The 26,751-nt window shown below is 40.4% G+C and overlaps 4 protein-coding genes across 5 annotated transcripts; 2 read left to right on the forward strand and 2 right to left on the reverse strand.

Moving 5' to 3' along the window:
• Positions 1-224: 224 nt before the first annotated feature.
• Positions 225-17,815, forward strand: hap1 (huntingtin associated protein 1). 2 transcript variants are annotated; one of them, XM_067583895.1, is made up of 15 exons: positions 225-635; positions 5,092-5,168; positions 5,421-5,537; positions 5,666-5,760; positions 5,880-5,988; positions 6,286-6,364; positions 6,461-6,591; positions 6,769-6,843; positions 7,224-7,435; positions 11,087-11,305; positions 14,194-14,531; positions 14,640-14,828; positions 15,019-15,121; positions 15,448-15,503; positions 16,077-16,217. In XM_067583895.1, exons 1-14 carry the CDS (start codon positions 437-439, stop codon positions 15,485-15,487), a joined length of 1,983 nt encoding a protein of 660 aa, XP_067439996.1. In that variant the 5' UTR covers positions 225-436; the 3' UTR covers positions 15,488-15,503; positions 16,077-16,217. The 2 variants fall into 2 exon arrangements, with proteins under 2 accessions (XP_067439996.1, XP_067439995.1); XM_067583894.1 differs by lacking the exon at positions 15,448-15,503 and having other exon boundaries at positions 226-635; positions 16,077-17,815.
• LOC137178137 (golgin subfamily A member 6-like protein 26) lies at positions 8,231-10,121 on the reverse strand. The gene is made up of 3 exons (XM_067583914.1): positions 9,983-10,121; positions 8,602-9,375; positions 8,231-8,479 (listed from the first exon to the last, which is right to left on the reverse strand). The coding sequence occupies exons 1-3, from the start codon at positions 10,010-10,012 to the stop codon at positions 8,357-8,359; spliced, it is 927 nt and encodes a 308-aa protein (XP_067440015.1). The 5' UTR covers positions 10,013-10,121; the 3' UTR covers positions 8,231-8,356.
• On the reverse strand, positions 17,810-22,032 carry LOC137178201 (gastrin/cholecystokinin-like peptide). Its single transcript, XM_067583919.1, has 3 exons — positions 18,543-22,032; positions 18,223-18,462; positions 17,810-18,063 (listed from the first exon to the last, which is right to left on the reverse strand). The coding sequence occupies exons 1-3, from the start codon at positions 18,601-18,603 to the stop codon at positions 17,987-17,989; spliced, it is 378 nt and encodes a 125-aa protein (XP_067440020.1). The 5' UTR covers positions 18,604-22,032; the 3' UTR covers positions 17,810-17,986.
• Positions 22,033-22,288: 256 nt separating this feature from the next.
• On the forward strand, positions 22,289-26,592 carry LOC137178030 (keratin, type I cytoskeletal 19-like). The gene is made up of 9 exons (XM_067583907.1): positions 22,289-22,713; positions 23,720-23,845; positions 23,993-24,075; positions 24,380-24,536; positions 24,719-24,880; positions 24,997-25,122; positions 25,289-25,512; positions 25,604-25,641; positions 25,748-26,592. Exons 1-9 carry the CDS (start codon positions 22,405-22,407, stop codon positions 25,852-25,854), a joined length of 1,332 nt encoding a protein of 443 aa, XP_067440008.1. The 5' UTR covers positions 22,289-22,404; the 3' UTR covers positions 25,855-26,592.
• The last annotated feature ends 159 nt before the right edge of the window (positions 26,593-26,751 follow it).

Here is a 26,751-nt window from a genome sequence, read left to right on the forward strand (position 1 = left end):
CATCACTTTAAACTGCATCAGCTTCCGATCCTTAATAGTTTTTCAATTAAAGCCATATAATACTTATGTTTTTATGCTTGGACAAGGTCAATGCGATTATTATCAGCTTTTATGGTTAATAATTTAGCATTTGCTTCCTCCTTCACCCCTCCTCCTCTTTCCCCCCTCTTCTCTTACCCGGTAGTCCAACGTGGCCAGGTGAACGGAGGCAGGCATGACGACAGATGGCCCTTACAGCCTGAGGGATTATATATTAACACCAAGCAGCTCAGATTCTCTTGAACACACAAACACAGGTGTATACGCCCACTCACGTAGGATAGTGGACACTGTTTTTCCTCTACACACAAGCCAGCAGGATGATGCTAGAGGCACTACTGGTGTGTCACAGCACAACGAACAAGCAGTAGAATCAGAAGAAGAAGGGATTTAACCGATGGACAGAGACACGGAGGGTAGTTTTTCACCGGTCACCATGGAGGTGTGGAGCTCCTCTGCATCTGAGGAGGAGGAAGAAGAGAGGAGCACTTCCAGTCTTGTGGATGAAGTAGTGGAGGAGGAGAAGAAATGCCTCAACAGCAATAACAATAATAATAATAACAACAGTGATGGCATTTGCAGGGAGGTGACACAAGGTGAGATAAGTGTACGTGATGAAGTAGAGGATAAGAAAAGGAAGGTGACATGCACAAGGGAATGATCAGCGATCTGCAGAGTTCGTGCTTAGAGGAGAGAGTAAGAAGACGTGTAGAGAAAAATGAAATATAATGGAAGGAGTTCAAAGTGTCATTTAATTTTGCTGGCTGGTCTACTTGGTTGTACATTGGATTGTCAGAGTCTCTGTTATCTAAGTGCTTTAATACTTAATAGTGCACAGCGTGTACCGCAGAGCGCAGGGTGCAGTGATGTCATAGGTACATCACGCAGATAACAATTCAGGCCATTCAGAAAAATGCTTGTTTTTGTGGTTGTCATTATAAGACTGCTGGAGTTCATCATGAAGGTGCCTGAAGACTTGTGCAGTTTTGTAAATATATTCAGCTTGAATGTTTCCACTTAGTGTGGTGAAGGTCACTGAGCCTGTGTGTGTATGTATGTGTGTGTGTGTGTGTGTGTGCTTGTATGTCCGTCTACACACGCTGCAGGAGCACAATCAAGCGGTGTGTTTATATAAGCAGTTGTCATTGGCAGCATTGTGATCATAGGTTTTCTTTTGTATCGCTTTTTTATGACTGTTTTCATATGGAGATCAATGCAAAAGAATTTCTGAATAGTATCTTAATGCAAGCTTTAGTCATAAGTGAAAAGCTCTTTGTTAATAGTATTTAACAGAATTAAAATGTTCAAATAAGAATGAAGGACTTAACTAAATGCTTTTCTAAAAATGACTGGTTGAATGTTCTCAAACATGGGGAGGTTTGTGGTTCAGTGGAACAAAACCTGCAGGTACATTAACTGTACTCTAGTTTCTACTGCTACTCTAGTTTCTGTCCAGTATTGTTAGTTGTTTTTGATTATACTGTAATGTTTTGCAGTGACAGTATTGCTACATTTCAATTAATACTTGACAATCTAATCTAGTTACAGTGCTCTAACTGATCAGTGTGATTATAATGAAGGACATGATTGCACATCTAAGGTTATAAAGGTCCTTGCACTGATCTCCTGATTTAACAGAGCAGGTAATATGAGCGAGGAGTTTCCTGTATTCCTCCTCTGTGTGGGTCATTCTTTGTCTAAATGGGTATGTGGCTGGTACTTGCACCAAAACTGCGACACAGGCGCCCCTCCAGAAAGAAGGGACGTTCTGAACAAATTTCTGGTCTTTCTGTTACACAAGAGGATAAATACACTGGATAAAATTTTCAGCGCACATGTACTTAAGCTGTTTCTGTTGGATTCATTGTTGCTCTGTATTGTGTATAATATGTTTACCTATTAGTGATGGATCTGGTACTGATAATGTTATTAAAATGAATGTTATTAAAAATTCCTTTCTAATTCTTTAGAGTGGAATTAATGTTACTTTAATGTTAACCGCTCTAAGAATATCCCAGCAGATTTATTAAGCTTTATGAAACAATTCAATTCAAACTTTATTTCGGACTCACAAGAGGGTCCATAGAGACAATTTTTAGCTCCAGTCAATCTTGTGAAGTCTGCACCTTTACAACAACAGAGATAAACAGGGGATCAAAGTGAATCTTGTTCTCGGAGCTCATCCATGCCTGTCTGATCCCCCCCCCCCCCACACCATGACAGACGTCATAAGCATACCTTTGTCTGCAAGGTAAATCCATAGGCTAGTATTAGGCTAACAGTTTATGGTAGCTGCCTGGATTTAGCTCTAACCAAACCCTAACACCTCTAGCTGGCATAGCCGCATCTCTTACCTTGATCTGTGGCAGTCAGGTCAAGAGGAAATAGATCAGGTATTTTGGCAGATGTACAGTGTAGATGCATGCTGAAAGAAGCATTCATTGAGCAACAATCAAAAATACTTGAGGAACAGAACATGATGCCTTATTCACTAAGAGTTACAAGAGCCTGCTTGTTGTAAATGATACGCAGCAGTGGAAAATGAACACACAGTTGATACAGGCTAATGAAGTGAATTTTTACTTGCTGCACTGATTGAATGAAGATTGATTTGGCTTTTTATTACAGTTGAGTAACTTGTGTGTGTGTGTGTGTGTGTGTGTGAATATAGATCTGTAGGTCAATGCTCGGGAACAGGACAGTATCTACTGCTGACTTTGCTTTTAGCTTTTTGGCTGCAATCCACTTAAAGCACAATAGGATTTGAGAGAGTTTGAATTATTATGTGATTAACCTTTTGTTCATTTTTAAAATGTATTTTTACAATAACACAATAAGCCTTTAAGTGCTTAAGAACTGAAGATGTAGGTTGCTGTTTTGGAAGATGATAGTTCGTTGTCCCTAATGGTTTAAAGTCATGTAGCGATTGTAAAGAATCAGAGAGCAAGATCTTGTTATCAGAAAGTGAAATGTCGACACTCTTTTTGATCAGGCTGAATAAAGAGTACATCTATTATAACCATATATAGGTTTTAAGCAGAGTAATGAACAAAATGAATCCATGTGATTATCACATTTGGCTGTAATGAAGTCAGGAATTTGCAAAAAAGAAATAAAATCTATTTAAGGAGAGTGTATTTGTGCAGTCATCAGAATGAATGAGATCCACTGTATGTGTGACCTATATTTGGGAGACAGAGTTGGCCAGATTCATCCATCTATCAAATTCATTTGCCCTGCTGCCTTGCTGCAATGTCCTTGAGAGAAACCTGCCAGTGGACCTGTTATGTAGCCAACTGTGAGCTCTAAAATTAAATTTCCCAGCAGAGTTTAATAATGACCAACATCATTTTTCTGTTTGGCTTTCTTGAACTCAAACTGTTCCTACTTTATTTTCTGTAATCCATTTCTGCATTTATTGCGCAGTATATCTGCCTACTTCGCTTAGTGAAGATGAAACGTGACCTCTACTGTAAATCACCTCAGTGTGGTATATGCCTTATTTATGTTATATAATTCATGGGCAGCTATACTTTACAGTACATGAGTTCACCCCCCAGTTAGCTTCTTTCCATTAGGCTGATTAGATACTGATACAGCTACCCAATCACTGCGTTTCCAAGCCAAATTCAAGGATCTCAATCTAATTACTTTGCTGTATGGCAACTATCCATCTCTTTAGTCCAGCTAAGCTTTCTATCCAAGTAAGATTACTCAACAGATTTTAGTCTAGAGGTATGCAGTGTCATTCAGACTTGCGCTAGTCCAGGCAAATTCTGTACAGCCTTAAATGGAAATGAATCAGATGTTCATAGATGGTATCCATCTTAAGTCAACAGGTTGTGCTCCAAAAGCATGAACCTACAATTTGATGCAGTGTTGCAAGAAAGAATACAAAATTAAAACACAATATTATACTTAATGGTTATTGTTTATAAGTTATTGGTTGATTTATGATGAAATTCAGATAATTAAGAAATAACAAATGATCATTACTTTTCCATTTCCGTTTGGCTCATGCACAGTACATTAATGACTTTAATTAAGTTCCTGTCCACGTCAGTAACAGATCGATCCAAACTGAGGACATGACTAATCTTTTACACATCATCACCCTTATTGACTTTGAAGTGGACATAAACAAGCCATCCTACAGGGTGTAAACAGAGTTTCAGGTCAATAGTCAGTCACTGTTATCCCCTCCATGCTGTACATGTCCTGCTGTTGTGAACACTCCTTCAGTTTAATCCTAGCAGTCTCTCCCATTGAGCTATATTGGTATCCAGGAGAACGAGGTCTTTATTGGTGTCTTATCTGGGCTAAAAAGGATCAAGCTAAGAGGATCAATACGTGGCTGACCACATGGAGATGTTGTGGTCTGTGGCTCTGGAAACTTAAAGGAGAAACAAGCTCCATTCAAGACATTGATGATTCTTAGAAAGAACAATGTTGTCAGTGTAAGAGTCTAGTTTTTTTGTTGGTACAGGTTCTTATTAAATGATACAAGTTCATGGACGCAGCCTTTCTTACTTTCATTTTTTAACATGATTATGTAATTAATAAATAGTAATCCAGTTTGGATACTCATTATAGATAATCCATTTTCAACAGATAAGTACATCCAGAAATGCAACAATATCTCTAGAAATGTTTAACAGAAAATCTAAAGATAAAGACAATATAGTACTGGACAAGTGATTTGATTTCCAAGTGAGTTTTGGAAAGTGCAGTTTAAGAAATTATAGCACTGATTGCTCAAGAACAGCGACGTAACCAAACTTAATAAATATTTAAGATGATATGAAGGAAAACCCTATTTTATCAGTATAAAATTAACTCTTCTAATCATTTTCTGTAGTAGTGATGCTGGTTGGAACAAGAATAGACGAAGGGATCGGTCCAAATCAAAAAAAATCTTCCCCATTTACTTGTCATTGTTGCTCACCACTCATCATAGAAATACTGCAAGGCTGTGTACAATATTCTTACTGTACCATCTAAAGCCCCGTCTCTTCCTCCATTCATGAAATCCCTCTCTCCCTCCTCCCTCAGTGCTGTGCTCAGACAGAGTGGGCCAGGTCACCAAGACGTATCATGACATAAAGGCAGTCACCCACCTGCTGGAGGAGGTAAGAGAGAGACACACAGCAGATGAACAGGATTAAAGAGGATTAAACTCATCCGCCTCACTGACCATCACTGTTTGTCACCATTTTTAGCTCTGTTGTTTTTATCAGAAAATACAATTAAAACATCTCTGCGATTGTGAGTTCATCGCTAAAACTTTGATTGTGTATCCTCTATTTTTTGAAATAGAAATGTAAATATTCTTTATCCATACAGGTTGTATAAATTTGGTATTATTTTGTGTTACTTTGCAGAAAGAGCGGGATCTTGAGTTAGCAGCGCGGATCGGTCAATCTCTCCTGAAGCAAAACCAAGAACTAACAGCGCGGAATGAAATGCTGGATGAACAGCTTGAAATTGCAAAGGAGGAGGTATAAACAAACCCCATAATGCACTCTGATGAAAACAAATATGAAATATATCATCTGTTTGTGCTACATTATCAATATAGGAGCTTTAACTGTCTGCTGAGCTCAAGTGATCGTGGCTTATTTTCCAGATCGCTCAACTTCGTCACGAGCTCACTATGAGAGACGACCTCCTCCAGTTTTATGCAAGCACTGAGGAGATAGAGAACGCAGAGTCACACTCACCGTGAGTACAACACGCACACAGTATATTTTAAGGTTGTGCATATTTCCCTAAAAATATTTTTTCCGATAGTGAAAAAAGAGAGTTATCTAATGCTGACACATTTTCTTTTCTTGTCGTAGAATAAAAAGGAATGAATCATGCAGTTCTCTCAGCAACTTTGTCCACTACGACTTCCTGCAGCAGAAACTAAAAGGTTTAGAGGAGGAGAACCGCAAACTGCGATCAGAGGTACAGTATGCAACGCTTCATAGTTCTCACACTGAGTGAAATAAAAGGAAGGCTGCTCATAGTCTTGTGTACATTAAGACAAAATAAGACAATTGAAAAATGTCGTTTTCATTGTTCATGGTTACGTCTGATTCGTGCAGTACAGTGTCTTTAACATATACATATGAGATGCAAGGATGCACAGAATTTACAGTACAGTTGAGTCACAGTAGAAAATGTGATCCATCTCAATTCTTAACCCAATCTCGCATGAAATTTCCAACATTTTGAGTTGTGACATTAAAGTTATTTCTGCAGGCCAACGATCTCACAACAGAGACGACGAACTACGAAGAGCAAGAACAGGAGCTGATGATGGTGTGTGTGGAAGAGCTCTGTAAGTGTTCCAGTCTCGTTTCAATACATAAGAACACTGTAATGCGTAGACTAGACACTCAGTTACAAATGTAATAATGGGACTTGTGTGTTTCAGCATCTGTCAATAAACAGGTAGTCGACCTGTCAGAGGAGCTGGCGCGGAAGGTAGAGGACTCTGTCCGACAGCAGGAGGAGATCAGCTCACTGCTCGCTCAGATTGTTGACCTGCAGGCCCGCTGCAAAGGGGTGAGACACACACACACAAATTCAAGAGTCAAGATGCTCTTAAGAAGCGTTCATAAAACAGTTGCTATGTCATAGATCACAGTAAATACATACCTTTGCTTTCAGATGCTTCCATTTGATCTACAAACGTCAAATCACAGTAACACTATCTTAACTTCCTCCTCTCTGTCCCTCCAGCTCACCCATGAGAATGAGGAGCTGAACCAACACCTGAGTGCCTCCCGTGAGAGCCAGACTAAACTGAAATCCGAGGCAAGACTTTTTCACTTACTTTGGCAAAACATGCTCGTCCTTTCACATTCTTTCTCGGGCTCAGTTTTGTTTTGTCTTATTGAACAGCTTCAATAAAAACACGTTTCTGTGTCTACAAGTCTGAAACATGCAAGTAAACGTTTACAAAGTCAGCCGACCTGTTTTCATGGAATGTTATTGCGGGCAATTACCAAAACCACAATGTTGAGGAAGCAAATAAAAAACAAGACACATAATCCTTTTTTCAGTTTGAAAAAAAAAAAATTTAATAAATGAATTCACAACAAAACAGAAGTGGTTATTTAACTCCAACATTGTGATTGGTACAATGTATTCTTCATGTACTACAATTTGACAGATTTGTCTCCCCCTATCTGCAGCTCAAGGACCTGCAGGACAAGTACTCGGAGTGTGAGGACATGCTGCACGAGGCCCGAGAGGACATTAAAAACCTGCGAAATAAGAGCCTGCCTAACAGCACAGTGCAGCGGTACACTGCACTGGCCTCTGTCCTTCCCATGGACTGTCTGGCAGCAGAGATAGAAGGCACCTTCCGCAAAGGCCTGGACACACCGGCTCCCTCAGAGTATAAGTGAGTGAATGTTACTATTTTATAACTATACTTGTTCACAGGCAGGTCTCAAAGTGTTGTTTGATCCCCTTTTCTGTTTATAGATTTGTCTGTTCACACTGTAAATGTAATGGGAGTGGATTTGATTATGTGTGCCTTCTCATGCGTAGAACAATTCCTATAATTAGATAAAGTTCAGGACTCATGTGACTGGAGAGCCATAAATTCAGCACCGGGAAATTTACTTTACGTGAGTCATTAAGGCTAATTTGATGCTTAAATCCCCCTCACTGTGAAAAATTGTCACGGCTGGAATGTATTGTAATTGCTGTAAATTCAAGCTGACTGCAGCTGCTCTTCTGCAAAGGAGCAATCAAGAAACTTTTTACAGCCTTTTGAGGCCTACAGGGGATGAGTGTTTGACTTCACTGGAGGTGAAATATCACTTTAATCCAAACCAATTTACTTTGGTTCATTCAAGCCATCACGCAGGGGCCGTCTGGAACGTATTACTGCCTTACAGTGAATTATGAAATTTACAGACGGTATAACTGATTATTTAAAGGAAATAAATCTGAAAAATCACATTGGGTTTGGTTGACGTGTGGTAAAATATTGCGCCCCTGAAGTCAGTGAAATAAAATGAGTAACACAACATTTTTTTTTGACATGAAACAAAAAATATTTTTAAATGCTTCAAAATACGGAGAATACATTCAAGTATCTTCTTAAGTGATCTTAAGAGAAGGTGTGAGAGAAGCGAGAGAACCAGAAGGAGGTCAAAGTTTCAAAAACACTGAAAAACAGTCATTCATTATAGCCAAATATGATTTTAATATTTTTTGTCAAGCTACAGAGTGAGCCACTGTGAAGGAAAGAAGAGGGAGAGGAAGGAGTGTAGCATGTGTGAATGATGCTCTATTGCTGCCCGGCTGGAGCCAGTCAAGCATCATCATCGCTGTCCTCGCTGTCTTCGCTGTCTTCGCTGTCCTCGCTGTCGCTATCAGCTGCCTTCTTCTTTCTTTGGAAACTGAATAGCCTCTTCATCTTTTTTGAGACTGGCTCCTAGAAAAAAAGACAAGACATATCAGAGTGTATTTCAATCAGGCTATCAGAGGATAATTCTCAACAAGTTGTCTTTTCTGCAGAGCAAAGTGATCAGCATGAATGAAAGTGAAAGGGCCTACCTTCTCACTCTCCTCTCTCTTAGCGTGCTCCTTCCTGAGCACCAACTCCAGGGCCTCACATTTTATCTTCCACTGTCTCTCACTCTGCTCATGCGCGTCGTCCTTCTCGTGCATTTGGATCGCAGTCTGCAACATTTCGTTCATGAGATCCAGCCTTTCCCTCAGGAGCCCGGTGATCATCTTTTCCTTTATCATTATGTCCTCTCGCTGCATCCGGCACTTCTCATGGATTTCTTTAAGTTCAGTGGTTATTTGTATCTCTTTAAGGCTCCACTGGTTGTCCAACTCTGCCTTGACTACATTCACCATGTTCTCAAAGTCAGTTTGGAGCTGTTTGTAGTCTTTCTCCCAGAAAGATTGGACTATATTGATAATCTCCCTTTGGTGATGGAGTCTCTCTTGAAGAGCTTCTATTTCCTTTTGGCTCTCTCTGATCTTCTCATTCTTCCTGTTAATCTGCTCTTTGTCGGCCTCAGCGGCATCCAAAGCCTCCTCCAACCTGTTGATCTCATTTCTAGCTTTGTTGTATTTTGTCTCAAATATCTTATGTATGCAACTGTTATCATGCATTAGTTTCCCCTTTTGCTTTACCCAACTGATCTCCATGCGCTTGAATTCCTCAACCTGTTTCCCCAGATTAAAATTAATGGAGGACAGCTTCTGGTTGGTTTTCTTAGCTGACTGTAGGGCTCGTCGAAGCGCAGACACTTCACTGTCTGAATCACGCGCCCTGCGTTGTCTGGTAGCTTGTCTGCGCTGCTCTCTCTTATATGCCTAAAAGACACAAGTAACCATGTAGCGTTTAGCTAAGAACACAATCACACAGGCATATACATATTTAACATTCAGTATGTTGTCAAAGAAAACTGTAACAGCTACTTCCATTAAAGATTAATCAATCAATTATTGGGCAATATTTTTTTTCATACAGAAATTGAAGGAAGAGTCCATCCAAGCAGGAGTTGCAATACTAAATTGTTCTGTACTTTAACTGACTGAGATGCTGCCCAGTTTTAAATTTCTTCACTGAGCTTATTTTTTTTTAGTTTAAATGAATAAAAAACATTTATTTCATGCAAACAAATATAAATTGCAGTGGGAAGTGCAATGATTTGAACTAAGATAAATCTGGTCTTTCCCACAGGATCGGTTGTTTACTTTATGTTACAATGTAAAATTCCACTTTTAGTCATTGTGTCAGCGACAGCAACAGGAAAAGAGTAATCGCCTCTTTCATGTGTCAGTCTGAAGACAAACCCTCCTCCATCAATGAAATCAATCCTTTATTTATTGTATGTTCCATCAAAACATATCAAGGTTAGGCTTTCGTTTTGTTTTTGTAGTTTTCCTAAAAGTTTATCTCGGTGAAATAAAATCTTACCATGTTTCTTTTCTTGGATCTGCCCTCCATGTGGACTGGTCACAGATGTGGTAATGGTAGCGTAGAGTATGAGGAAGTGACTCCACTGTAGCATAAAGTGTATTTTAAATGAAAACAAATGTTTGTCAGATCAGGCTGTGAGTCTGTTTGTTTATGTTTGTAATTTAATGCCGAGGAACAGTTCATTCTAGAGTTGATCTTCAAGGTTCATTCTTGACTTGTGAAACAAAGTTTTTGAACAAATAATCTCACCACAAGGTCCATTTAGTAACTCTTACAGGGGCTTTCAATCATATTACATGATCCTCATCTGCAGGTGAAGTTTGCTCTGATGTCACAGAATTGTAGAAATGAACACGAAGACAGTAGTTTCTGCCAAAGTTAAAACAGTTCTGATTGTTTCACATTAGAGATTTCTCTATTTATGTTTTCGTCTTTGCTCTTTTCACTTATTTAAAGTTATGGGGCTCAATAGGAAGAAAACGTGATGTCACAAACTTCAGTGCACCAATCAAAATTTAGCTACATTTGAATCAAGATTTGATGACAGTTACTGGGAAGGTTGTCTACGTTGCCAGGCGACTGTCAATCAAATTTAATATAAGCACATTCACACAATCCTGATGAAGCAGAATACTTCAGCTTTTTAGCTTTTGAGTGTTAAATAATATTTTTTGATTATAATAAGAAATGAATAATAATTACTGATGTTGTTTTTCAACAGACAAACTGTCCCAGTAAACAAATACAGTCAAAGTTTTCAAAGGCTTTAAAGTGCTACAAAGTTACAGATTTTCTTCTCCTGCACTGTTGGATAAACATGCCTGCAAGAAACAATGAATCAAAAACATAAACTCATTTCTTAAATTGTCTTATTCAAAATCACACAAGGAGGTGGATGTGAATTTAATCTGATGGACTCAATCTACTTAGAACCATTATGTCCATTCAGTTTGAGGGAGCAGGGATTATATATAGGGATTATATGGTGAATAAACCATTTTCCAGAAGTGTCATACTCATGGTCTATGGCTGAGATGAGAGCCTTATATTGTGTGAGTTAATGTTCTCTGATAGCCACTCATACCCTGTTTCTCCCGGCAGGAACCACCCGTGGCGTGTGTTTGAAACCGTGAAGGTAGTCAACAAGGTTGGAAGGCTGCGGTCTCGGTGCCACTCCCCGGGGCTTCCAGGCTCCAGCCCAGGGTCCATCCGCTCCAGTTGTACCAGCACCCCTCGAACCAGCTACTATGGCTCCGATAATCTCAGCCTTACTCTGGAGGACAAGCCCAGCTCCAACCATCCTCAGAAAGAAGACAACAGGTGTGTTGGAGTGTACGTGCACACTGTGTTTATGATGAACAGGATATTTGCACTGCATGTGTATTTCTGTTTGGACGTAGATATTTCTCAGAAATGTTAAATGCAGTAATCTCTTTTTATTGTGATTTATAATTTTTAACATTATTTGGCCATGTGAACCGTGTTGTTCCTAGTGCCTAAATTACATTAGTCCAGCCTGATAACATGACATATACTGTGTATTATATGTTGTTTCTGTATTGCATGTATGAGTAAAATTATTCCTTTCCAAAATATAAATTTTGCAGCTGCACAATTATTGAATATCAAATAAAAAAATCCTGGTCTATGTGGGATCATAACACACGTCGTCACAGTAATAACACCTATGAGTGGATCCTCCTCAAAACAAGTTGCTTTCTGAGGGTTGTTCACATTATCAATACTTATTTTACCCAAACCACTGTATTCAAAAGTGTGTACATCACTCGCACCCCTGTGGGTGAATAATATGTGTCTTTAGAGTCTTTTACAACAAACCTTTTAAGTTGCTCTCAATTTCAAAAACACTGAATCCCAGAAAGATGGGTTTCTTCGATCCCAGTCCTGAAACAATCCACTGCAACAGGAATTCAGACAGACTGTCTGGGAGCCTGTAGTGTTTGTTGTCTCTGCTACAAAACACCAAAGTGTTTGTTTCACTCTTCGAGGTCAGAGGCTCCACAGCTTCTGCTGCCACTTTACCTCTCTTAGGGAGCATTATTATGTCTTCTTGATAATATGACCATGTACTGCTGGTGGAAAGTCGTCAACCGGTTCCGGAATCTGATTTCACCTGTGTGTGGATTGAACTAAGAGCATTGACAAGATAAGTTAACACAATATCTCAACATTTCATCAGTACATTCCTCTGTGACAGGGATCTGTCTTTTAGCTGCTCCAACACCTGTGTTCATTGGTCTGCCAAATAGGATTTGAAAAGGACTGAGATTATGTGTGCGTGCTCTCATCTATGTTAACACCAGGGGGAGAGCCTTCGTCCAGCTCAGTCCTGTATCAGCACATTTGGTCAGTCAGTCTTTCAGAGTGCCATTTTCTCTCTCTGCTGCCCCTCCACCATTATCTTTTTCACTGTAAATATTCACTTGAGATGTGTCACATGGTACAATTATTCCTGCTTTCAGGAGAGGGTCAAACATTGGTGTCATACCTTCTATTGCTTCTGGCTTTAGTGGATATTGATCTTTACATGGTCTGGATTCTGATTTAGGTACAGTTTCAATTGGTTGCACTTGTTTAATTAGACCAACATCATATTTACTTTTAGCTCAGAGAGTTGTAGGAATATCTGTCAGCTCTTGGGAGTCAGCTGTTAGCTGAACCATTGTTGTTGCTGTTTTCTTGCACGTGCCTTCATACTTCATATTGTGTAAACTTGTCTGCAGTCACAAGCAAAATATCCAATCTTTCCACAGAAGAAACATTCTCTGCCAGTTTTGTCTTTTCCTCCGCATGTGCCCCGTCTCACCCATAGCCTCGTCCCCTACCACGGCCATGGGTGTGACTTTGTCCTTTGTACGTTGTCATCACCCCTCGTGACTGGCCTTGGAACATGTCCAGCTGTGCCATCTGGAGCTTTGCCGCTGTGTCTTCACTCTGCTTGATCTTTTTCTTTTTATTCTCTCCGTATCTTATGTCAGCATGTGCAGCGTATCTTTCAACAGCTGCCAATCTTCCCGTGTCACAATCAATACAATATCTCTTTACTTCAGACTGTATCTCCAGAAGAAGTCCTTGGACCGCTCGCTGTTTACATCATAAACTTTGGCCAGACACACCAGACAATCTGCTGCTGTTTCATTCGGTTCTTGTTTGCAGGCTGTGATTTTCTTTACGTCCGTTTGTGGAGTGAACCTAGCCTCTACTCGTCTGAGCAGTGCATCGACATGGCCCTGGTAATTTGCGTGGTCGGGTCTCAGGTCAGCTGGTGGCCAATCTCCCTGCACAGCACCCCATTTGAGTTTCAGCTGCCACTGCAGTAAGCGCTGGATTTCTCCAGTAGTGGGACAATGTTGTTCGATAATTTGGCAGAGAACCTGTGTATATGCAGCTCCTCCAGCTTCTATTGTTCTTCACCCACTCGTAGCATGTCTCTGTGCGTCCGTGGTCCGCTGGCCCGTCTGTGCGTCTGTGAGAAGGAGGGAAAAAAACTGCTGCTGCAGCTCCTCTGTGTCTGAGTCTGCTATGAGCACTGTCTTTGATTTTTTTTTTAAAAAAGGGGGTGCTGGTGTGGTGTTACATTACATGTTTTTTTTATTGAATTGCTGAAATTTTATTCATCCACCACAATTAGACACTCTGACAATGTAGTTAAATCATAAAACACAAAAATCAGTGTAAAAAAAGACTTTCCCAGTGACCATGGGATGGGGAACAATTAAACAACGGACTGATGAAACAGTGCCACTGATTAATAACTATTTCTAATTATATTTGAATGTCCTTTTGTAATGTGTTTCTTTGCCACTTTGTCTTAATGCCTTTTAATGTTTTATCTAAAGCACTTTGAATTGCCTTGTTGTTGAAATGTGTTCATACAGATAGACTTGCCCAACCAGACTGTGTTGCCCGCTATCTAGTTAGTTTTCATAGGGCTCTAGACACAATATATTATTATGGTCCGCTGTCACTGACAACAGCCACAATAATTTCACTGAATGTGAAAAAAGCAATAACATTTTTGAATGGTGCCTTTTGAATAAGTATGGGTTGAATTTAACCCAGAACACAGTATTCAGGGTGTCTTACTGCTCTCAAATGTAAAAATGGGTCAGATTTGACTCTGAACAGTATGTAAGAGCTAAACAGCATCACAATTATTAAAACATTGTCACGTCTTCTCTCTGCAGTGTCAGCGGGCCAAAGCGTCTGGGCCAGCCAGGGACACCAGGAGGCCAGGACCTCGAAGCCGCCTTGCGCAACCTATCAGCCCGCCAGCAGAACCACTCCTCTGAGCGGCCTTTTTTTGACGTGGAGCGTGAGCGTAAACTCCGTGCCTTGGCAGCAAACTGTGAGGAGGGTGAGGGCTCCAGTGGCTTCCTGACACCGAATGACAGCCTCGTCTCCAGCCCGGCAGCATCAACAGGCACCAACTACTCCAACGGCAGCTCACGGCACTCCTATGGCTCCTCGGGAGGATCCAGGTCCTACCTGCCAGACCGCCTGCAGATCGTCAAACCTCTGGAAGGTAGAATTTTTAATTATTTGTGTTATTTCTAACAGTATAAATAAAATTAAGCTGCATTGTTCTACAACATTCTTAAACCTCATTTCCCTCTGACTCTCTCTCCATCAGGCTCGGTGACTCTGCACCAGTGGCAGCAGCTGGCTAAACCAAACCTGGGAGGAATCCTGCATCCACGTCCTGGTGTCCTAACTAAAGACTTCAGGGAGCTGGAGGTGGACATACAGCATGTCTACAGCCTCAACGACCTGGAGGAGGATGAACCTGACCTGTCGCTGCTCTCTGGAGCACATGGCATGGGTAGGACACATGTTGCCCCCGCTACCTCTGTCAATCTTATTAACTTCATTAAATACCTTCTAAAATCCTCTTTAAATACCTCCTCAACTGTAGTTTCCAGCTTCATTGGCTCCTTATAGTGTCTCATTTGATGCGAGTATTTTCCCTCATGCGTAGTTTAACGTGACTTTCTCCCTCCATGACCTCACAGTCTCTTCATCCGGTCCCAACCTCCCTCAGACCTCTCCCACACATACCATTACCACCAGCCAAGTCCTCCAACCCTCCCTTCTCATCCCCCCCTTCTCCGCTAGGTAAGAATACACATACTGTAAACATGCAATCTTAACAATGTCAGTGTATTTCTGAGCATGTTCTGTTGTCTTGGTGTATTTTTCACAGCTCTGACCAAGCGAGTTCACTTATAAGAAGTTAAATTTGGCATGAATGAATTGATTTTGTATTGTTTTTTGTTTTTTTTTAGTTGCAGTAAACTCTGACCAACTATTCAGTGTTCATTAACCAGCAACTTTTTTTTGCAGCGTCACATCATTCAACAAGTGTTGAGAGTTCGGATTTCTGCTCTTCCTTCCTGCTGCTTTCTTCTCTCTTTACAAATCTCTGCTCTTTACCTCCACAGTGGCAAAAAACGTCTGTCCAGGCTCTTTCACCAACTCTAGAAGATCTCGGGGCAAAGTAAGAGTCAGGGGTTGCGGATAAACTGCTAACGCTCGATTGATCTCTTCTCAAATATTAACGACAGGGGCACAGTACCATGTTTGTTTAACTAAAAAAAACATCAACTGAAGAAGCAATGTTACAAATTAGCTATGACCTAATCGGAGTTCGTTAGAGCTACTTAATTGGCAAATCATGTACTGTGATTCTGTTAACTGTACATCCTTCACCACCTACTAATGCTTTACTGAATGCTGTTGGGCTGTTACATTCTCTCTAACTTTTATGCTCCTCCTCATATTCTTGTCTTGTTGCACTTCATATTTCAGTGTCTTTTGCCCTTTCTAGGTTTTTCATCACAGCAAACCACCAGATCCTGTTTCATCAGCGCCGCCACACTAACATCATATTTATCCATCTTACAGCAACGATAGAAAGAAACTAACAATGAATGAACCGAAACTGCTCACACCGTCTTGTGTTTTTTAGTTGTGAATGAACTTATGCATGTTTGTGCAACAAGCTCAGTTTTACTCACCAGTTGTGTATTATTTTTAATTTTTAATATTGATTTTTCCTTTCCGTTGGCAGCCTTCACTCTTTCGGCGTGCCATCTTGTCGGAACTGTGAGCACCTGAGCGCTTCGCCCCCATCCCACCAGCAGCACTTTGGCCTTGGAGGCTGGACCCCCATCACCGCAACCACCGACACCGTAAACGTAGCCACTTCATCACTGGGACTCCTGCAGCTGCTGCGAGAGCACGGCATCTCAGCCTCCACTCATCCTCACCACAACCTGCACCGAACCCACAGTACGAAACCTTCACGCTCCGCAGCGATCGAGAGCAGCGGAGGCTCACGGAAGGACAAAGAGGGCAGAAGGAACATTTTCAGCTTGAACTTGGTGGGGAAGCTTCAGAGTCTCGGGCTGTACAGAGTGGCAGCCTGGGGGATGAGGGGTCGTGACGGCACGGTCAGACATCCTCCGAAGGTTTGACGCAGGCTGATCCACCTCGTACTCCCCTCTCATTCACCGTAGTGACTTTTGCATCAAGCCATGTGATTCCCACTGTGCAGTTCAGGGCCCCGAGCACTGGTGTCTTGAAAACAAAAGCCACAGAATGTGCTAGAGCCATACTTTGAGTTGTAGTTTAGTGTACAGTACTATTCTCTTCTGTTGTCGTGTGCGTGAGTGTGCGTGTGTGTGTGTGTGTGTGTGTGTGTGTGTGAGAGAGAGAGACATCTTCATCTCAGGAGAATCACCTGATCACCTGTTTGTTTAATAGCAACGTGCAGAAACTGCTTCCTTTTACACAAAAAAAGAAAGATTATGAAGGAAAAAAAAAAAACCTTTTTATACTGTGTTTTGTGGATTGTCATTTTACATGTTTTTCCCTGCCTCTGGTTTTAAAAAACCTCATCTCTTGTCATTTTTTAGTTGAACATCAGTGGAACATCACTTATGTACAGTATATAAAACAAGTTGTCATTTGAGGAAAGTTAAAACAAGAGTACATGCGTTAAATTATTGTTAGTTGAAACTACAAACCAAACCAATGTTGTCACACTGAAGAACATTCAAATGCACTAAAATACACTCTGGTCTTCCTGCTTATTAGCTGCTATATTGAAAAAAAAAAGCATGTTATATATAAGATTGTCAAATATAACGAATTCAAACTTGAGGAATAACTAGATTAAGAAGCACTGCGATGACATCGGCCCCAAATTGGGACAGATGATACACTGAACTTAATAATGTCGACATTCTTTAGCGGCCTGCCTGCCCTACATCACCTGCTTTCACATTAACAAATGTTAAAATTTCTGACTTTGTGGACTTTATCCTGAACAAAACCTCACAAAGAAACAATTCAGGTGCGCTGCATCAAAGACAGCGAATGAGATTTTTAGAAGTAATATGTGTATTTTACACGTTGACTGGAAATCTTGTACAAATCTGCTGTATTTCACATCATCAGGAATTTTGAAAACTGCTGGGATGTAAACGAAATCGCGTTGGGCATTGAAAAGCTGAAGGCAGTGTTTATTTAAAGTAGAGTGGACATAATTATTTAAACAGCATGTTTCTGTGAAAATCTTTCTGAACAATCAGATGTAGCAAAAAGGCATAGGATACTGTGGAATAAAAAGGGAAGAAATCATAAACACAGGTTATGATAATCAACCAAACCACTGTTTCTCTGCACTACTGTTTGCTCTGTTCTGTGTTAGCATCACAGCTGTATATATATATATATATATATATATATATGTCAGTCTGTGTATAAATTGTACCACCTGTGAATAAAACTTTGCATTTCCATCCAGTACAGTTTTGTATGTTTGTAAGAATGCAGCAATGAAACCAACAGATATGATTATTCTGCTAAGTTGTTTATTTATAAAGTTGCAGGGGATTTAAAACATTGACTGTACATAAAATCTGAACAAAAAGCAGTAAGTGTGAGCTCTCCGGCTGTTGCGGCAACTGATGTGTATCATTCTGCATCTCGGCGTCCGAAGTCCACCCAGCCCTGGTAATCCCGATCTGACATGCACCCAGAGTTCATCATCTCTGTGAACAAACCATTCCTACATGAACCACACACAAGCATTCAGTAAACAGACCTGAGAATCTCTTGGACCTCAGCCCGTTTTTTTTATCTAAATGACTCGAGCAAAACAAAACGCATCAATCAGTCATGATGGTTCACACCCAAAACCCACATCATACCTGAAATTGCTTGCATTATTTGTTTCGTCATGATCTCTCGTTCGTCCCCAGACAGGTGTGCCCGTCTCTCCATCGGTGCAGAGCGAGTCTGAGGCACCTGTCTGCTAGCCGAGTCTCTCGCTTTCTCCCCCCTGGCTAGAAGTTGCTGTAATACTTTACTCTCTTTAGCCTCTCCAGCTGCACTAGATAGAAGCAGCGCAGCCACCAGTGCAAACACCACAATCCTGTTCCCTGGCATGTCTGTACAGAAGAAGAACAAAAGGTTTATATTCGCTGAATGTGACAAAACAACTCTGTTCAAAACTCATTAAAGAACTTACTGTAGGTGTGAAGACAGGTGCACAGCAAAATCCAAGCAGTGTGATGCTCCTGGTGCCACATCCACCCTTTTTTATACCACAAGTTGTGTGTGCAAGCGATTCGGCCTAAAATCAGACCGATAACAGTGAGCTTTGGATTGATTGGGAAACAGATGCATTGGGAGGATGTGCGTAAAGGAAATGATGGACCACTACATCCACAAACCCATTATTATGCTTCTCACTTACCTGGAAAGGCCCTTTTTTGCACTGCAATAACAGTAAAACAAGTCAATGTATTTACATTAGAAATCCAATACTCCTTAAGAGCCTTCTTTAAACCAATACAGGGGATGTGATGTAACTGTAACTGGAAACTTGGTCTTGAAAGGCAGAAAAAAAGGTGTTTTCAGGTTTTCAGCTGGCTTCCTCACACCAGAAATCTAAACTATGAGCGACAGTTATTAACAACCTATTAGTTATTAACACATTTCCTTGTAGTGTTGTATCCACTTCCCTTCATTTCAATACTATGTGGGATATTAGACAACACATTTGTTTTACTCCTATGTTAAGAAAGTAGTGCTTGATGGTGATAAATTACAATTTAATGATTGAGTGGAGGTGATGTGCCAGATGACGTCCATGCTACCCTTTCAGTAACAGCATGGTTGACATTAGGACTGTTTACATACTGTATAGATTTTCTACAACACCATGTGGCCCAGTTATTGTGTGTCCAGTGTCCTCTGACAGCCTGCGCAGGCTTCTAGTAGAGCAAAACACCTGATCATGACCTGAGTGAGCGATACAATTTGATTTATACAGTAATTAAACATGACAGCAAACACAATGGAAAGCAGAGAACACACGTTGTGTTCTGCAAACAAAGATGTTCTGATTGATGATCAAGACTTAACAGAAAACCAACAACTTAATGGAATGTTATTTGCACGACTTCAGACATTATTTCTTTTAATCCTGCAGTGAGACGATAGTCACACCTCTAAAGGCTGACTGCACGCACCTATCAGTGAAATCTGATCGTCTCAGGTAGCACACACTGTGGAAAGCTTGTTCCTTCAATCCGACCTGTTGCCCGGGTCAGATTTACACACACACCCTCTTTACCAGGGATGGTGCAGCAGACGCCCATCGCTCCTATTCTAATTTTATTCCCACTTGCATTGTGTTTTCACAGACGTGTCCTCTCAGCTATGTGTCAACTTTAGAGAACTTTCTACTCTTAAACTGCAGGACTTGTAACGCAGGTTACGAGTGAGGTCTTTACTTACAGAATGAATAAACTCATGCAGGCTTTGATATTTAACATATAGTAATGGTGTCAGTAAATCCACTGAACTGTATGTTATTTTCACACACAACAAACCCTTCTAATCATCAGTGCTGCTGTAGCTGTTTATCTGACATCTTTTAGGTGCTTATTGTGTCCCAAGAGCAAAATGTTTTGACTGATTTTATTAATCTCAGCTCAGAAAATGCACAAAATACCACTTTTACATCTTGTCCTATTGGGGGGAAAAAAGCGTTCAAACCAGAAGGACAGAAAAAAATGTAATAAAAGCCACTTATTGACATTGATGTAAACAAACAAACTAATATTAAATCAAAATATTGATAACAACAATATACAACACATTGCTAGATTCTATCTTCACCTTTACACAAAAACGAACAGATACAATAATGAATATTTCTATTTTGAAGCATCCTAGGGATTATAATACTGAATTCAATTTTGTAACTCACAGCAAGTGTGTCCATTGGAGAACTTAGTAAAGTGAATGAAAGCCACCTCCATAAAGTTGTGGCATTCAAAGTGTTATCTGTCACTTTCCCCTGATGGGTGTTTTCCACAGAAGGCTGGTCAGATGCAGGTGAGATGGTTTTAAGATCTTGCGTCATTCACTACAGGATGTTTTATTCTGACTGCATCTTAGATAAGTTTCCAAAGATGGTGTGATAATGTTTGTGCGTGTGTGCATGTGCGTGTGTGTGTTGGGGTGGGGTGGGGTACTGCTGAGTTCACTAATGTTTAACTAGACATACTTCTTAAATGATCTATTATGAAAATATGATTAAGGCTTTTGTGTGCTCCCTTTAGTCGTTAAAAAAAACACAGAAGGCGATTAGAGGAACCAGTTTGCAATACTTCAAATAACATCTTTGTTGCTTTGTTGACATTCCCTTCAGATGTCATTTGTCATTTATGTGTCATGCAAGTTAAAGTTTGCATTGCACACTTTCTAGCAGACACACTATTTTATCCCTGAGTAGATGTGTGAGGCAGATTTGTTGCAGTTTGAGCTGCAGAGAGAGTTAAGAACTTATAGTAACAGAGAAGATATGATGATGAAGATGATGATGGGACAGGTGCTGGCTGCAGAGAGAGTGTGGGCCGGTGCAGAGCTTTGAAAAAGTGTTTATAAAATGCTTGCCTAGCTGTTACGCAACAGTGCATTGACATTACAGTAGGAAACCACCAGATAATTGAGCTCTGCTGTGCTCTGGATGAATCTCATTCGTACCTGAGGACAGAAAAGCCTTTAGTATAGTTGAAAACCAGTATGCAAATGGGAGAAAAACATACATTAATGCCGGTATAACTGCTGTTAGACTTGCTTACTTAAAGATCCCCTTCACACATGTATTAAGACATTCAAAAATACTCTGCTTAAAAAAGTATAATTACCACTTTAAAATCCTTAAAATTACACCTCCTCCGTCTCCATCATTAAAAAAATCCAGAATCTATAAATGTGCAAATATTGTTCATTGTTTAACAGCTGGACACAAGATGTCTCCTCCTTCACTATAAAGTTCATTCTCAGTGTTTGTGCACTGGAGGCTTCAAGTTTCTACATCACACATGTGTAAGTTGAATATCGGATCAGGATTGGCTCCGAACTATTTCCTGTTTGTAGGCCTTATAAACTCAGATTTTCAGTGAGCACAGAGAAACTTTCCTCATTCAGCAGATGAATGTGAAAACAGCTTCTAGCGTCAAACTCTGCACAAACATCATTCTACAATGTGAAGCTCGAACATCCAACTGTAGCAACAAGAAGAAAAACACATTTTTGAGTGGAGGCGGACTTTAAGGTACATGGTAGATTAACACAAAGACAGGATGCTGTGATGCACCTGTTGACTTCCATTTAAGAGCTCCAAAAAAGTTACAATAAGTTTCCACAATATGCAATTTGTCAAAATATTGCTAAATTACTTTAAAGCTGGTCTATGTAGGGTAACTAACAACATCCACAAGTTACATAATAACAAAACTTAGAGTAACAGTACAGTACAAGAAAAGAAGAGTGGTAAAGTCAAACTCATAGTAAAGTCAGTTACACATAAACGTCCTGCTAACATTAGCCACCATATAAACCGCTGCTAATACCAGACAGCAGCAAAATACATGTGTATTGAATTGAGTAAGGTTTGTTTTATTTATTTATGAATCCAACTTGTGTACGAGGAAGATCAGAATCATCTTCACTAGCCAAGTACGTTTATTCATTGAAACCTTGTACAGTCTAAGTAGAACTGACACTGAAGAAAAAAACAAAACAAAACACTTGGCTGGATGCCAGGTTATCACAGCAGCCATCAAGCAGCCCAACAAGATATTCAGCTTGTCTTCCACCGCAAATGTTAGTGTACACACCTATAAGGTTTTTAAAAAAACCATTATCCGCATACCACACGCTGTTGTGGTATCCGACCTGGCGCTGTCTCCTTCCCTCAGACTCCTATAAAATGCCAGTTGTCTCAGGCAGAGGCACTCCTCGTACAGACTCTGTCTCAGACTCTCCAGCTCTGCGCATCACCTCCAGGTCAACCTCCACCTCCACCTGTCGCCATGTCTGTCTCTGTGGAACGGCAAACCAGCTACAGCAACCGCAGCATCTCCAGCTCCAGCAGCGTCAGCCAGAGCGGAAGGATGCAGCTCGTCGGAGGCGGACAGAGCCGCATGTCCACCGCGGTTTACAAGGGGCGCGCGCCCAGCGTGTACGGGGGCGCGGGAGGTTACGGGACCCGCATCTCCCAGTCCACCTCAGTCTTCTCCTCCGGGTCCGGGTCCGGGTACGGCTCCGACTTTGCAGTGGTCACCAACGAGAAGGTGACCATGCAGAACCTCAACGACCGCCTGGCCTCCTACCTGGAGAAGGTAAGCCATGATGATGATGATGATGATGATGATGATGATGATGATACACACTGTGCTGCAGCAATCCCACTTTCATGTACTTTCTTTGAAGCCTAGAAAGCACTAAGAAAGCACATAGTACAATAATAATAATAATAATTTAAAAAAATGTTTTAATCTACATCCAGAACTGCATCAGAATCAGTGAAGTGCACAGATATATTCATGGGATATATTCTTTTTTTTTTCCCAAGGGAAGTTCCCCATCTCCTTGCATGCACAATGCATCTGTTCTAACACATACACATAATCACACCTTATATGCATGTAGGACGCACACTCACCCACAAATTGTCAACTTGAATTCTGTACCCGCATGAAAAAATGATCAGAGGATGCAATACATGCTGGAGATAAGACTTGGCTGTCAACAGTACCATGTGATAGAAGCAGCAGCATTGTCTCTTATTACTGCCGAACCAGTCCCTGATGTTTTTGTTTTGACAGCTTATTTTTTGATCTTATGAAAAATGATAATAAAGATTACAGGCCTCTGGAAATTTGGGTTGGAAGATACATTATATCTATATGAAGCTGGATGGAGAACAGTGGTGGAAAATACCTTAATGCATATAAAGTACTGACTGCTTAATTACAGTACTGAGGTGTTTGAGTGTTTCACATTTACGTCATTTTATTCATGCATTACCTAACAATGTATAACATACCTGTACTAAAACAGAGCTCCACCATGACCAATTGCAACATTAAGATACTAATATATTAATGCATCAGTGATATTAATGCAATATTCCTTATATTATATATATAAAAACACCAATGACAGGGAGACTTCAAGTATGTAACTTTTGATACTTTAAATGCATCAGGATTTTTTAGGATTGTTAAAATATCCTTTTTTGGATTAGAAAAATTCCTTTAACCGAGTAAACAATCACCCAGGAGGAGGAACTTAAGTGCTTTATATCTGTTGTTGCGTAATGTGACCCTCTACTTGTGTATGCAGGTGCGTTCCCTGGAAAGTGCCAACAAGAACCTGGAGCTGCAGATCAGACAGTTCTATGAGAAGAAATGTGTTATTACCCATGACTTCAAAGGCTTTTTTGCCACCATCAGTGATCTCCGAGCTCAGGTACTGCTCATATTTAACACATCACGACACATTAGAATGATGAGAAAACTAAGAAAACTATTTTACAGTACAATTAACTAGAAATAGAGAAAGAATATAGTGTTCAATTTTTCATTCCCCCCCCCCCCCCCCCCCCCCCCCATTTAGATTGCAAGGAGATATTCAGAGAATCAAAGTGTCATCCTGCAGATTGACAATGCTCGACTGGCAATGGAAGACTTTAAAATGAAGTAGGTTTACATTTTTCTGTCACTTCATGGTAAAATCCAGATATACTCTCCAATAATCTCATTAAAGTATAAAGAAAGAAGAGGAAAAGAAACTTTTGTAATTGCTGTAAAATAATGGTTAATTGTTTATGTTTTGAATAAGATTTAAATTAATGGAAAGGGTACAAAAAGACAGATTTTTGCATTCATTGTTAAATATAATGTGATTTTATTGAAACTTTAACAGTCTATAATGATGATGTACAGTAGAAAACAAATACATCTTCAAACAGCTTCTGTAACTCCCCCTGACCTCCTTCTGTAGGTATGAGGTGGAGTTAAACCTGCGTATGTCAGTGGAGGCTGATGTGACTCGTCTCCGAGGGGTCCGGGACGCCCTGACTCTTTCAATCAGTGACCTGGAGATGCAGATTGAAAGTCTGAAAGGGGAGCTGGCGTATATCAAGAATAGCCATGAGGAGGTCAGAACCATTCAGCTCCGGTGAAATGTCTCCTCTGTCCTGTTTGAAACAGAAAGATTTGAAAGCAGGGCGGTCCATTGCTTTGGTCTGTTTCTAGTACAATGGCACCATCTGTTGGTTGTGGCAGCCACGACGCTCACACCTGTAGAAGAGATAAAAGTTTTCTCCTTTTCATGTTGCAGGAGATGAAGCACCTAAGGGTCCAGCAGAGTGGCGCTGTGGAGGTCAAGGTGGACAGTGCAGACTCTGTGGAGCTACTGACAGTCCTGGAGGAAATGAGGAAACAGTATGAAGAGCTGGTGATCAAGAACAAGCAGGACGCTGAGAAATGGTTTCAAAATAAGGTGAGATGGGAGAGCAACATGCACAAAATGACAAAGAACAAAAATTAGGATAAGAAGATTCATAGATGGAAAATTCATGATATTTAATGTATATATTTATGTGTGTGTGTGTGAAGATGGACGCTCTCCAGACACAAATCGTCACTTGCACAACAGAGGTGAAGACATTTTCTTCGCAGCTCTCAGAGCTGAAGAGAACCTACCAGGGTTTGGAGATTAATTGCCAAAGCTCCCACTCACAGGTAGGTAAAAGACAAAAAGACAGAGTACATTTTACACTTTGTCTGTGTAGGGATCATATTTGTTTTGTGCATGATGAAGCTGTAACTTTATGATTTCTCGTCAGGCAGACAGGGCAGTTTTTCCTCTCTTGCAGCTTCTCTTACATCATTCCCGTTTGTCCTGCAGATTCAGTGCCTGCAACAGAATCTAGCAGACACAAATAGTCGATACAGTGTTCAGCTCAGCCAGCTGCAGCAGACCATCAACACGCTGGAGGTGGAGCTGCAGCAGATGAGAGACTCCCTCGAGCATCAGAGAAGCGAATACAACATGCTGCTGGACATCAAGATGCGCCTGGAAATGGAGATCGCTGAGTACAGGAGACTGCTGGATGGACATTCTGAACAAAAGTGAGAGATTAAGCATTCTTTAATTTTTTATTTGTCGGCCAACAGCTTAAGCAGAACATTATGTTTTAAAACGTGTCCACTCTCTCCACAGGGCGGTGGTCATCAGCAAGGTGGTGGAACGAGTGGAAGGTAAGAAACTGTCCACTGAACTGACTTTACTTTCCTGTAAACGTTTGCTGTCATTAGGCTGCAGCAACCGTCGCTGATGCATTATGTTTCTTCTCTACCACTGCAGAGCGTAAACCCCACGTCGAGAGGCGAGTGAAGACCATCGTGGAGGAAATCATTGATGGAAAGGTGGTGTCTTCCGTTGTTGACACTCAAGTGGAGGACCTTCAGTAACAACTCTGCTGATGCTACGCTTTTATGATGATTTGGCCACTAATTAGTTAATAATTGATTCCCTTAATACCTGCTTAATGAATTATTTACTACAGTCATCTGTTATGTTCAGCTTTTCTGTCTACAGGTTATATTATAATATCCAAAATCCAAACTATATTAAAAAAGCACATTTGCTTATTAAGGGGGAGGGGAGGTTGCCTTTGCATATTCTCTCTCTCCTTTTTTATTGCATTTTTATAGCGAGGTGGGAGTAAGTAATGAGATTTTTGTGGTGAATGCTCAATATGGGGTCAAATTATGATCAAAATCCAGGAAATAAAGATGAAAATGTGTGTTTAATCACAAATCAAAAAGGGTTTTGTGCTTTTCAAATAGCATAATTTAACCACAGATGGTATAACTTACTGTTTAAAACAAAAACATGTTTTGGACACACAAATAACAATCGTAAAAGTGTTGAGACACTTGTTCATACACCAATATCAGATACTGTTAAAAAAAACACATTGCTATGTAGAGAAACCTACATGAACAATGCAACTTCTCAATCTTTTAGATTGGCTCCCTGCTACAGTATCAAGCCAGTTTTAGGTCTCGGAAAGAAAATGATAGAAGTTCAATAATATTTTGCTGCAAGAGCTTAAGGTTGGGTGTCTTCTGTATTTTTCCTGTGTGGATACTCTGGTGACAATCACAACAATATACAATAAAACCTAATTAAATGTTAACTCTTAAGCACCATGTAGTATTTAGAATGCAATTCTACTCAAGACCACTAGGTGTCACCTTTGTCTTTCCATCCAGAGGTGCAGTCTTGACATAACTATGGTGGATCTCATGACCTTATTTTTTACCAAAGTAGAAACAAATTGTTGCTGCACAAAAGATATTTTA

This window comes from Thunnus thynnus, chromosome 3 (assembly GCF_963924715.1).
Source record: "Thunnus thynnus chromosome 3, fThuThy2.1, whole genome shotgun sequence".
NCBI classification, from domain to species: domain Eukaryota; kingdom Metazoa; phylum Chordata; class Actinopteri; order Scombriformes; family Scombridae; genus Thunnus; species Thunnus thynnus.